Raw genomic sequence first — 12,120 nt, forward strand, 5'->3', positions numbered from 1 at the left:
GGGCATCACACATCAGGGAGGATGCATTGGCCTTGGAGAAGTGTATCAGATTCACCATAATGATACTGGGATAAAAGGGTTAAATTATGAGGACAAATTGCAGAGAGTAGGCTTGTATTCCTTTAAGTGTAGAAGATTAAGGGGTGATCTGATTGAGGTGTATAAGATGATTAAAGGAGTTCATACAATCATATGATATAAGAGCAGGAGTAGGCCATTCGGCCCCTCGAGCCTACTCCGCATTCAAGTTCATGGCTGATCTACTTATGGCCTTAACTCCACTTTCCTGCCTGTCCCCCAGAACCCTTGACTCTCTTGTAGATCAAAAATCTGTCCAACTCAGCCTTGAATATATTCAAGGACCCAGCCTCCACTGCTCTCTGGAGAGTTGATAGGGTAGATAGAGACAAACTATTCCCTCTGGTGGGAAAGCCCTGAAAAAGGGGACACAATCTAAAAATTAAAGCCAGCATGTTCAGGGGTGATGTAAGGAAGCTAGAGGCCTGCTTTAGGTCGGGGAAAAAAGAACCCAACCCGAACCCGACCGAACCACAGTGGAACTGAGCCTGACCCGGCCCGGCCCGAGTCCCTCCGATTTTGCCCCTAGCCCGACCCGACCATCAGTTTACTTACCTTCCTGACACCGAACCTGCAAGAAGCTGCAGCGTATACGGGATGACGTCACAGTGACGTCACTCACTCACTGCGCAGACTCAGTGAGTCCTGGACACCCAGCTCAGTTAAGTTTTAAAAATTAATTTCAATACTTACCAGCAGAGCACTTACTGTGTGCGTCCGGCCCGACTGGACCTGGACTCGGCCTGACCCGACCTGAACCCAACACATGTCGTCTGGTCCCGTTAGGTTCGGGTCGGGTAGCAGGCCTCCAAAGGAAGCACTTCTTCGCACAACAGGTGGTGGAAATCTGGAACTCTCTCCCCCAAAAAGCTGTTGAGGCTGGGGGTGTCGATTGAAAATTTCAAAACTGAGAAGGATAGACTTTTATGATGTTAGAATATTAAAGGATATGGAGCCAAGGTGCGTAAATGGCATTGAGATGTGGGTCAACCATGATCTCATTGAATGCAGAACAGGTTCAAGGGGCTGAATGGTCCACTTCTGTTCCTATGTTCCCTGCATATAGCATTTTCAAGGCTCCTCCACAGATGCACATTTCTTTGGTTACACATTCCTTTTACATAATGTACATATATCATCCTCCCTTGATATAATATTGTATCAGCTTTGGCTCAGTTGGTAGCACTTTTGCCTCTGAGTCAAAAGGTTGTCGATTCAAGTCCCACTCCAGAGAATTGAGCACAAAAATCTAGCCTGACACTGTAGTGCAATAATAAGGGAGTGCTACACTGTCAGATGTACCATCTTTCTCATGAGGCTAAGGCCCCATCTACCTCTCAGGTGGATGTCAAAGATCCCATGGCACTATTTCGAAGATGAGCCGGGGCGGTGGGGGGGAGAGAGTTATCCCCGGTGTCCTGACCAGTATTTATCCCTCAATCAAAATCACTAAAATAGATTATCTGGTCATTATCACATTGTTGTTTGTGGGAGCTTGCTGTGCCCTACATTATATCAGTGATTACACTTTAAAAGTTACTTCATTGGCTGTAAAGTGCTTTAGGATGTCCAGAGGTCATGAAAGGTACCGCATAAATGCAAGTCTTTTAATAAGTAAATAAATAAATAAATAAATAAAAATAATAAAGTCACCGTTTAGTGTGGCACTTGGACATACACAAGTTCAATACCTGTTCTGCTGTGGACCACAAGTAGAACATCATAAATGGTTGTCAATGACCCTTTGCTAGGCATGGGGGAGAAGAATCAAGTGAAGGCAGGATCAGCCTTGGCTGTGATGCCCTCCACTATTGAATGGCCTGCTGAGGCTGATAGTTGAACAATAAGCATTTGGCTAAAGCATCAGAAAGCAGCAACCTGTGCCAATGGAACTGTGCAGCAGCATGAGTCAGCACCTTCTGCAGGAAAGTTCACGCATGGGAAAGACAAATGTTTGTAACAGATTTTAAATGATAGTTTAACAGATGCCGTTTTGTTTCCTATAGGTAGTTAAGGAAGGTTACCACCAGTCAACAGTAACTATTACCTTAAAAGACACATCTTCATATCCATATAGCGCAGCAGTTGTGAACTTTATTCTGAAGAAAACAGACGATACAGTCATACCGAATACAACTGTAACACCGTCGTCAAACCAGTACTCTTTCAGTTCCGGAGAACTTACCGGTATCTGTATTGGTGCGGCCATTGGAGGTGTTCTATGTGGAATTTTGGCTTTCTACCTCATGAAATCTCAGATAAGTATGTTAGCAACATTTTATTATCATATTGTTTTGTAAGGACATCAAGGAATATGGAAGGAAGGCGGGTAAATGGAGTTGAGGTATAGGTCAGCCATGATCTAATTGAATGGTAGAACAGGCTCATGGGACTGAATGGCCTACTCCTGCTCTTATGTTCCTATTTAGAAGTTGCCTCTGACCTGCAGTTTTAAAGCATAATGGTAATGAGAAGCAAGCAAAAGGCTCTGATAAGTTTATAGGTGTTTCTGTTCAACATTTGGGATTACATGGTAGTTAGGTGGAATGCAAGTCCTTATAAGCAAATAACTGATGAATATTTTTGTTATATGATTGATCATTTGTTGGACATTTTTTTACATACAAACATAGTGTGTCCCTTTCCTGTGTATATACATGATTTCTGTTGGGGTTTAGTTGTAGCCATCAACTTGTTCACAGTGAATACAAAGTCCCTTGCAAGCCAGAAAGGACCAATCAGAGGCAGGAAGAAAATGCTAAATAATAGCATTCCTTGCTGATGTGTTTTATTAGTTTCACTGTTGTGAATCCTTTGTTATGAACAAGTATCCTGCTACTTTTGAAACTGTCTTCAAAGGCAGGGAGGGTCAGGGAATAAAAAGAGAAAATGCTGGAAACGCTCAGCAGGTCAGGCAGCATCTGTGGAGACAGGAACAGAGTTAATGGCCCCTGTATTAACTTGGAGGCGGGGTGGGGGCTGTGCTGTTTTGTGGTTGGGAAACCAAAGAATGGCTTTCCTTTAGGCCCTGCCAAATTTAACAGCAGGCCCTGATTAGCAATTTTTGTCTCCATTTCCTGGCTGTAGCCAGCCAGATTGAGATGCTGGCTGGCTGTCGGGCGGGACGACCTTCAGCATCAGGCCACAGCTGGGGATTGGAGAGGAGGGAGGGAGGGAGGGAATGTAGGTCGGAGGTTGTAGATCGATCGGAGGGCCAGAGACATCAGGAGTTCAGAGACACATTGGAGTGGGACAGATAGGAGACATCAGGGACCGGAGACATCAGGGGGCCAGAGGCATGGGATGGAGGTCAAAGGTACATGATAGGGCCAGAGACACATCAGATTGCCTGAAACATGAGGGGGCTGGAGATATTGGGGGGGGGGGGGGTGGTGCTGGAGACATGTCACGGGGTTGGAGACGTCGAGGGGGCCAGAGATGTCAGTGGGGGCAGTCAGGGAGACATTTGGGGTTTGGAGACATTTGGGTCTTGAATATATGGGGGTAGTAGAAGTCAGAAATGGGGGCTGATGACATTGGGGGGAGCCCCAGACATGGAGGTAGCTGGAAAAACCAGGGGGCCGGAGACATTGGGGTGGGGGTCATGACGGAGATATCACGAGGGGGTTGGTGTTTCAGTGATGAGCTTTTTAGTGAGGTGGATTGACAGGTGAATGTTAGTGAGGAGACTGGAAAAATCCCCTTACTCATCTTCAAATAGTGCCGCTATTCATGTCTGCCCAGGAGAGCAGACAAGTCCTCAATTTAATGTCTCATCTGAAAGATGTCACCTCCAACAGTGTAGCAGTCCTTCAGTACTGTACTGAATAGTCCACCTAAATTATATGCTCCTCTTTTAAGTAGGGCTTCAACCAGTAACCTTCTGGGTCAAAGACAGCACTGAGCCAAGGCTGACACCAATAATACATGGGATAACATCTTTTCTTTAACATTTGAGCATTGTCACAGGAGATCAGTTGGTTTTAGTAAATTAGATTGAAAGCTGTTGTCAAAAATGCTTGACAGAGTGAATAAAAAGGAACAAATTAGCTGCTCTTCAGTGGTTTGTAAATTCTCATTGGTTCTTGCTGAGGCTAGAGTTGAACCTGAGCCAAGTTGGAAGTCTGATTCGACTCTACTTTGATCCACGCTCCCTTTGAGTGCAGCTGCCAACTTGGATAACTGAAATGGATCAAGAATTCATAAAAGCCTCTAATAAGGCATTGGTTTGCTCTTAACATTTGTTCCATTGTGACTGACCAATGTCTTCTTTTTCAGATAAAGGATTGAAAGCCCAGCCACAGAACATGGGAGTTAAACAAACTGAGACTTCTGATTCCACTGCCATGACTTCATTTTAATCTGGCTGCAACGACTTACAGTTCAGGGCACAAGAATATTTTTGGAGCAGGGAAAAGCCATTAGATCCCACAAATAACATTCTTTTTTTCTTGATCTAACCTGTAAATATCTGAATTCTCATGATTGCCATTAATCTCTTCTGACTTTAGGAGTCCATCTCACTGTGTCTTGAACTCATTTATACAGCCCATTTTGATGATCCTCCCCAGTACCTTGTTCCACCCTCTAGGTGAAAAAGTTCCATCAGGTTTACCTTCTTACTTCTACTTCTCTTCCCAAGTCATGATATCATATATCATTGCCCCCAAGTCATGCTCTCATATATCATTGCCTCCCTCGACCCCCCACCCATCAGTAAATCATGCAATTTCATAGGAAGGCAAAAAAGTGGGGAGGGAGAATGGAATTCAGAAAAACCTCTGGGAACTTCCTCTCCAAAATCCTAAAGATATCCTCCAGGAGTCCTTAGTAGTACATTAATCCTCATAATCACAGATAACTAGAAACTTACCCTCTGTAACTGGAAATATCTGCTTCATTTAGGAAGTTGCCAAGTTCCCTTTTCAAGAACTGTGGTGAACCAATACCCCTGGCATGCTTAAGCAGTCTGTGCCAATGGTGATGACTCATTGAAAAGAAATCGCTCTTCGCGAATAACCTAACGTTTTGCCAAATTAATTTTGTATTCACGATCTCTAGTACTGCCATCCCTAGCCAACGGAACTGAGTCCAATCCCAATTATTACTTTAAAAAACGTCAATCAGATCCCCATATCTATGACCATTTCAATTGATTTGTAAAAAAAGTGATATTATTGAAATATCAGGTTCTAATTGATGACAAATAATAAGTTTAGTTTTAAAATAAATGATGTAAGCTGACCATTGGAAACAATTGGAACACATATGCAAAGGCCACCCTGCCTGGAAAAGCTGCTGTTTCCTTCCCTGCACTTTTAACACTCCAGTTGTTTGTTGATTTTTAAAAAAACTACACACTCAATGATGGGTTCTGAATGTTGTTCATTCTTTTTGAGCTCTCTGCAAAAATGAGCATCAATAACAATGCCAAAATGTGTCAAAGATAATAGAGAGAACACCATATTAAAAATTATGTTTTGATTGAATAAGCAATAGAGAAAAACCCTGCTCCAAGTCTCTCAGATTTCGAGGCAATTCACTGTTTGCATTCTGCAACTTGCTGCACAGTGTACCAGAGATGTAAAAATGTCAGTCTCCAAGTGCAAAATCACCTACCAAAGCCTTCAACAAGCATTGAGTGCACTTTCCTTCCAAAGGAAAAAGCCTTTTTTTCAAATGATACTTGTTGCAATATTATTTGATTCAACTAATTGCTGTGACCTTAATTGTTCAATTTGAGTACAAGTAGTCTGGCTTCCAGTGAGTTATGATTTATATATCTAAACGTAATTTTTAAGCACTTTCCAAAATAAATGTTGTCTTGAAATAAACCTCCTGCATCTGTTTTCTTATAGCACACTGTCTTTTCACGTCTAGGGCCTGGGTTTCAATCCAGCCTAGACAGATGGGATCTGCGAGCTGTAAGAAGAGTCCTACAGGAAACCAAATGGGACAGTTCCTTCTCAAATGGTTTCTCCTCCTGCAACCCCACCTCACCTCTGTTGAATACTAATTGATGACAAATAATCAGTTTCTTTCTTTCCCATTCATCATGTACATCCTACCTCCTCAGTAACATGGTCCACAGGATAAAGTCAGTTTCCACGTGTACGTTGACACCCAACTACACACTTCTGCCTCCACTATTGATTCTACTGCTTCATGGATGAAAGTAAATTTCTTTCAGCTCAACACTGGGAAAACCAAAGCCATTCTTTTCATCTTCCACCAGCATATACATGCCTTTGACTGCCAAAGAAATCATCCTCATCAGCTGCCCTGTCTATCAGTAGAGTCTTAGCTGTGTTTTCTTCATCATACACTCTAAGATGTCTGAATTAGAACCAGAATTATTTCATTCCAGTACTATCATCCTGTTAGCTTTGCACCAAAACACTGCTCTACTGCTCTGCTTCACTGATTATTGGGCCTACAGGAAATGTATATACATGGATTGCGTAAAGCATATACTGCCTGGTGCAACACTTTTTCAAACAACTCCAAGCCAAGTTTGAAGCTGGCTCCCCCAAAAGGGATTCTCTTGGAAATAGTGTGCAGGGGCGGGGGTTAGTGTTTGGGCGCCGGGAATACAATGCTATGGAGCCATTCATGGGGAAACCCGGGAAATCTTTCAATTTCCTATATTGCCAGTGTGCTCCTGGACTAGGAATTCTTCTTTGGCCTCCTTGTCTCGGGAGACAATGGGTAAGCGCCTGGAGGTGGTCAGCGGTTTGTGGAGCAGCGCCTGGAGTGGCTATAAAGGCCAATTCTAGAGTGACAGGCTCTTCCACAGGTGCTGCAGATAAAATTGGTTGTCGGGGCTGTTAGACAGTTGGCTGTCCCCTTGCACTTCTGTCTTTTTTCCTGCCAACTGCTAAGTCTCTTCGACTCGCCACACTTTAGCCCCGCCTTTATAGCTGTCCGCCAGTTTTGGCGATCGCTGGCAACTGACTCCCACGACTTGTGATTAATGTTACAGGACCTGATGTCGCATTTGCAGACATCTTTAAAGTGGAGACATGGACGGCCGGTAGGTCTGATACCAGTGGCAAGCTCGCTGTACAATGTGTCCTTGGGGATCCTGCCATCTTCCATGCGGCTCACATGGCCAAGCCATCTCAAGCGCCGCTGACTCAGATGTGTGTATAAGCTGGGGATGTTGGCCGCCTCGAGGACTTCTGTGTTGGAGATGTGGTCCTGCCACCTGATGCCAAGTATTCTCTGCAGGCAGTGAAGATGGAATGAATTGCGACGTCGCTCTTGGCTGACATACGTTTTTTTAGTTTTAGTTTTAGAGATACAGCACTGAAACAGGCCCTTCGGCCCACCGAGTCTGTGCCGACCATCAACCACCCATTTATACTAATCCTACACTAATCCCATATTCCTACCACATCCCCACATTTCCCTACCACCTACCTATACTAGTGGCAATTTATAATGGCCAATTTACCTACCAACCTGCAAGTCTTTTGGCTTGTGGGAGGAAACCGGAGCACCCGGAGAAAACCCATGCAGACACAGGGAGAACTTGCAAACTCCACACAGGCAGTACCCAGAATTGAACCCGGGTCGCTGGAGCTGTGAGGCTGCGGTGCTAACCACTGCGCCACTGTGCCGCCCCTTGCGTTGTCCAGGCCTTGCTGCCGTAGAGCAAGGTACTGAGGACACAGGCTTGATACACTCGGACTTTGGTGTTCCGTGTCAGTGCGCCATTTTCCCACACTCTCTTGGCTAGTCTGGACATAGCAGTGGAAGCCTTTCCCATGCGCTTGTTGATTTCTGCATCGAGAGACAGGTTACTGGTGATAGTTGAGCCTAGGTAGGTGAACTCTTGAAACACTTCCAGAGCGTGGTCGCCGATATTGATGGATGGAGCATTTCTGACGTCCTGTCCCATGATGTTCGTTTTCTTGAGGCTGATGGTTAGGCCAAATTCGTTGCAGGCAGCTGCAAACCTGTCAATGAGACTCTGCAGATACTCTTCAGTGTGAGATGTTAATGCAGCATCGTCAGCAAAGAGGAGTTCCCTGATGAGGACTTTCCATTCTTTGGTCTTCGCTCTTAGGCGGGCAAGGTTGGACAACCTGCCACCTGATCTTGTGTGGAGGAAAATTCCTTCTTCTGAAGACTTGAATGCGTGTGAGAGCAGCAGGGAGAAGAAAGTCCCAAACAGTGTAGGTGCGAGAACACAGCCCTGTTTCACGCCACTCAGGATAGGAAAGGGATCTGATGAGGCGCCGCTATGCTGAATTGTGCCTTTCATATTGTCATGGAATGAGGTGATGATACTTAGTAGCTTTGGTGGACATCCGATCTTTTCTAGTAGTCTGAAGAGACCACATCTGCTGACGAGGTCAAAGGCTTTGGTGAGATCAATGAAAGCAACGTAGAGGGGCATCTGTTGTTCGCGGCATTTCTCCTGTAGCTGACAAAGGGAGAACAGCATGTCAATGGTCGATCTCTCTGCTCGAAAGCCACACTGTGCCTCAGGGTAGACGCGCTCAGCCAGCTTCTGGAGCCTGTTTAAAGCGACTCGAGCGAAGACTTTCCCCACTATGCCGAGCAGGGAGATTCCATGGTAGTTGTTGCAGTCACCGCGGTCACCTTTGTTTTTATAGAGGGTAATGATATTGGCATCGTGCATGTCCTGTGGTACTGCTCCCTCGTCCCAGCACAGGCAAAGCAGTTCGTAGAGTGCTGAAAGTATAGCAGGCTTGGCACTCTTGATTATTTCAGGGGTAATGCCGTCCTTCCCAGGAGCTTTTCCTCTGGCTAGAGAATCAATGGCATCACTGAGTTCCGATTTTGTTGGCTGTACGTCCAGCTCATCCATGACTGGCAGAGACTGGGCTGCATTGAGGGCGGTCTCAGTGACAACATTCTCCCTGGAGTACAGTTCTAGGTAGTGCTCAACCCAGTGGTCCATTTGCTTGCGTTGGTCAGTGATTGTGTCTCCTGATTTAGATTTGAGGGGGGGCGATCTTCTTGATGGTTGACCCAAAAGCTTTCTTAATGCCATCATACATTCCTCTGATGTTTCCGGTGTCTGAGGCCAGCTGAATATGACTGCATAGGTGTTGCCAGTAGTCATTTGCGCAGTGCCTGGCTGTTCTTTGTGCAGCGCTTCTGGCTGTTTTAAGTGCTACGGATGTTATCTCGCTAGGGCTTTTTTGTAGTTCAGCAGTGCAATGCGCCTAGCGGCTATGACAGGTTCCAGCTCTTCAAAATGAGATTGAAACCAGTCTGCATTCCACTTCACATGTTTTCCATAGGTGGTCATGGCTGACTCATAGATGGCGTCTCTGATGTGGGCCCACTTGGTCTCCGCATCCCCTGTGGGAGTGTTTTGAAGGGCTTTTTCAAGTGAATTTAGAAATTTTTGTAACAGCTGTGGATAAGAAATTCTGCTCGTGTTGCTGCGCGGGTGGCCCGTCTGTTTGGAGTGATGCAGTTTCTTTGTTTTGAGTCTAACCTTGCTGCACACCAGGAAATGGTCGGTGTCGCAGTCCGCACTGTGGAAGCTGCGTGTGATTTGAACACAGTTTAAGGAGGCTCGCCTTGTGACGATGAGGTCCAGCTGGTGCCAACGACATGATCTTGGGTGCCTCCAAGAAACCTGGTGACAGGGTTTAGTGTGAAAGAACGAGTTAGTGATGCAGAGGTTATGATAGGTACACAACTCAAGCAGTCTCTGTCCATTCTCATTCATCCTTCCAATGCCATAGCGCCCAAGGCAGGAGGGCCATGAGTCATGGTCTGCCCCAACCCTGGCATTAAAGTTCCCCAGCAGGAACAGGTGTTCGATATTGGGGATGCTACTAATGATATTATGGAGTTCCTATTAGAACTGGTGGAGAGTTCGGGTGGGGAGCAGAATGTTGGAGCATAGATGCTGAGTAGGTGTACTGGACCAGAGGCGGTGAGCAGTCGGATGGACAGTATGCGTTCTGAGCCATTTGAAGGTGACTCAGAAGGACTAGGAATATGCATGCATATTCTGGTAATGTAAAGTGCCCAAATGTCAATCAGAAACCCTTTTTACTGTTGTCAGTTTATTGGACATATCATAGGCCTAATTGCAATCTCCTAATTTTTGTAAAACAATTAATACCATGTCAATCTGAGGCCTAGGCTACAAACTACAGAATGCATTTATTAGCAGTAAGTTGATAGTAAGCAGTAGCAAAGACAAATAGCAGATTAACTGTAATATACAGAACACGGCGGTTTCTCCTTGGAATTCAAAGTAAAATTGAAGTTGAGATGGCCCTAATAATGTTACTTTGAAGTTTACTGCCTAATTTCCACAGAACTGTCAGCCTTCTGATGGGTGCGGCTGAAACTGCCTTCTTGGAGATATAGTTCCAGTATGTTTTGAATGCAGGACAGCCATGATTTACTTGAATAGTTTGAGGCACTTACGGCCTCCACCTGTTCTTAATGTTCCATTTGACTGGGACAAAGAAAATCAAAAAGCTGATCTCTCATAATTGCATCAGGATATCCAACTTTTATGGGGCTTCACAGGGCTGTGCTTCCCAGAAATGTCTTGAAGGTAACGCGAGACATACGCAAATGTTCCTCTTCGAAGACACAAAAGGACCCACAGTCCACTTAATTAATACTAAGCCAATTAATTTGTCATCTAGTTTGATAATTTGCTGAAGGATTAACGCAACTAACATCTCCTGAGTGTGATGGAATACTCTCCACTTGTCTGGATGGGTGCAGCTCCAACAACACTCAAGAAACTTGACACCATCCAGGACAAAGCAGCCCACTTGATTCGCACCCCATTCACAACCTTCAACATTCAATTAGGGATGGGCAATAAATGCTGGCATAGCCAGCGATGCCCACATCCCATGAACAAATTTTAAAAAAATGTAACGATAAATAATAATGTTTACAATTTAGTTACTTACTAGTTGTACTCCTGTAAACCCTTGTGTGTATTTTGTTTGATGATAGGGAGGTGGCAAAGGCTTTAAACTAGTAAGATGGGGCAAGGATCTACAAGAAACATAAGCAGCCTAAATGTAAACAAATCAAGGAAGGAGAGAATAGGAAAGAATAAAGTAAGGGAGGACATTAATGGAAGGGAATAAATAGAGTTGTAGAACAGGAGTCTAAAAAGATGGTTAAACATAAAGTGAGAGGAAATCCCATTAAAATGAGTTAAAATTTCTATACAGCAATGCACACAGTGTCCGTAATAAAACAGGGTTGGTGGAGGCATTCAAGTGTTGGGTGGAACCAGACATCGTAGGGATTACTGAGACATGGCTAGCGAAAAATCAGGACTGGAAATTAAACATTGCAGGATAAAACATATTTTGAAAAGATAGAGAGGGGAAAAGAGGAGGTGGAGTAGCTGTACTTGTTAAGAGATAATAATAGCAGTAGAAAAAATGGACACTGATATCAGAAAGACAAATCGACTCCATATGGATAGAAATAAAAGATAAAGGATCAATCACACTAATAGGTGTAGTCGACAGACCACCAACTAGTAGAAGGGAGATGGCGGAAGAAATATGCAGACAAATTAGGGAATTTGCTTAAAAAAATAGAATAATAATCATGGGGGATTTCAACTACCCCGATATTAATTGGTCCAAAGAGGTAAGTAGATAGGGTAAGGAAATGGAGTTCTGACAATGTGTACAGGACCCCTTTCTAACCCAAGGGAGGATTAGCTGTTGGATCTAGTAATGGGGAATGAACCAGACTGGATAAGAGAAGTAAAAGTAGGGGAACATATAGACAAAGTGATCATAATATATTAAGATGAGAACAGAGGACTTAAGTATAATGAAAACCAGGTTATTAGATTGGAGAAAAGCTGATTTTGAGGGGCTGAGAATAGAACTTGGGAAAATAAAATCGGCAACAATATTGGCAAACAATGATATAGAAAAACAATGGGAAACATTTAAAATGGTGTTCAACAGACTCCAGGAAAAATATATTCCACTAAAAGGAAAAAAACAAACTAAACATTAGTGAGACTCCATGGACAAATAAAGAAATAAG

The 12,120-nt window shown here is 44.2% G+C and overlaps 1 protein-coding gene across 5 annotated transcripts in view; it reads left to right on the forward strand.

Annotated features, from left to right (window-relative positions):
- The window catches only part of LOC137346764 (carboxypeptidase D-like), a 230,705-nt gene extending 224,793 nt beyond the window's left edge, over positions 1-5,912 (forward strand). For all 5 annotated transcript variants that reach the window (XM_068010553.1, XM_068010554.1, XM_068010555.1 and 2 more), the window contains 2 exons: positions 2,085-2,340; positions 4,357-5,912. In XM_068010553.1, coding sequence (XP_067866654.1) covers positions 2,085-2,340; positions 4,357-4,439 — 339 coding nt within the window. In that variant the 3' untranslated portion in view covers positions 4,440-5,912. The remainder of the gene's footprint in view (positions 1-2,084; positions 2,341-4,356) is intronic.
- Positions 5,913-12,120: the final 6,208 nt, after the last annotated feature.

This window comes from Heterodontus francisci, chromosome 30, assembly GCF_036365525.1.
Source record: "Heterodontus francisci isolate sHetFra1 chromosome 30, sHetFra1.hap1, whole genome shotgun sequence".
NCBI classification, from domain to species: domain Eukaryota; kingdom Metazoa; phylum Chordata; class Chondrichthyes; order Heterodontiformes; family Heterodontidae; genus Heterodontus; species Heterodontus francisci.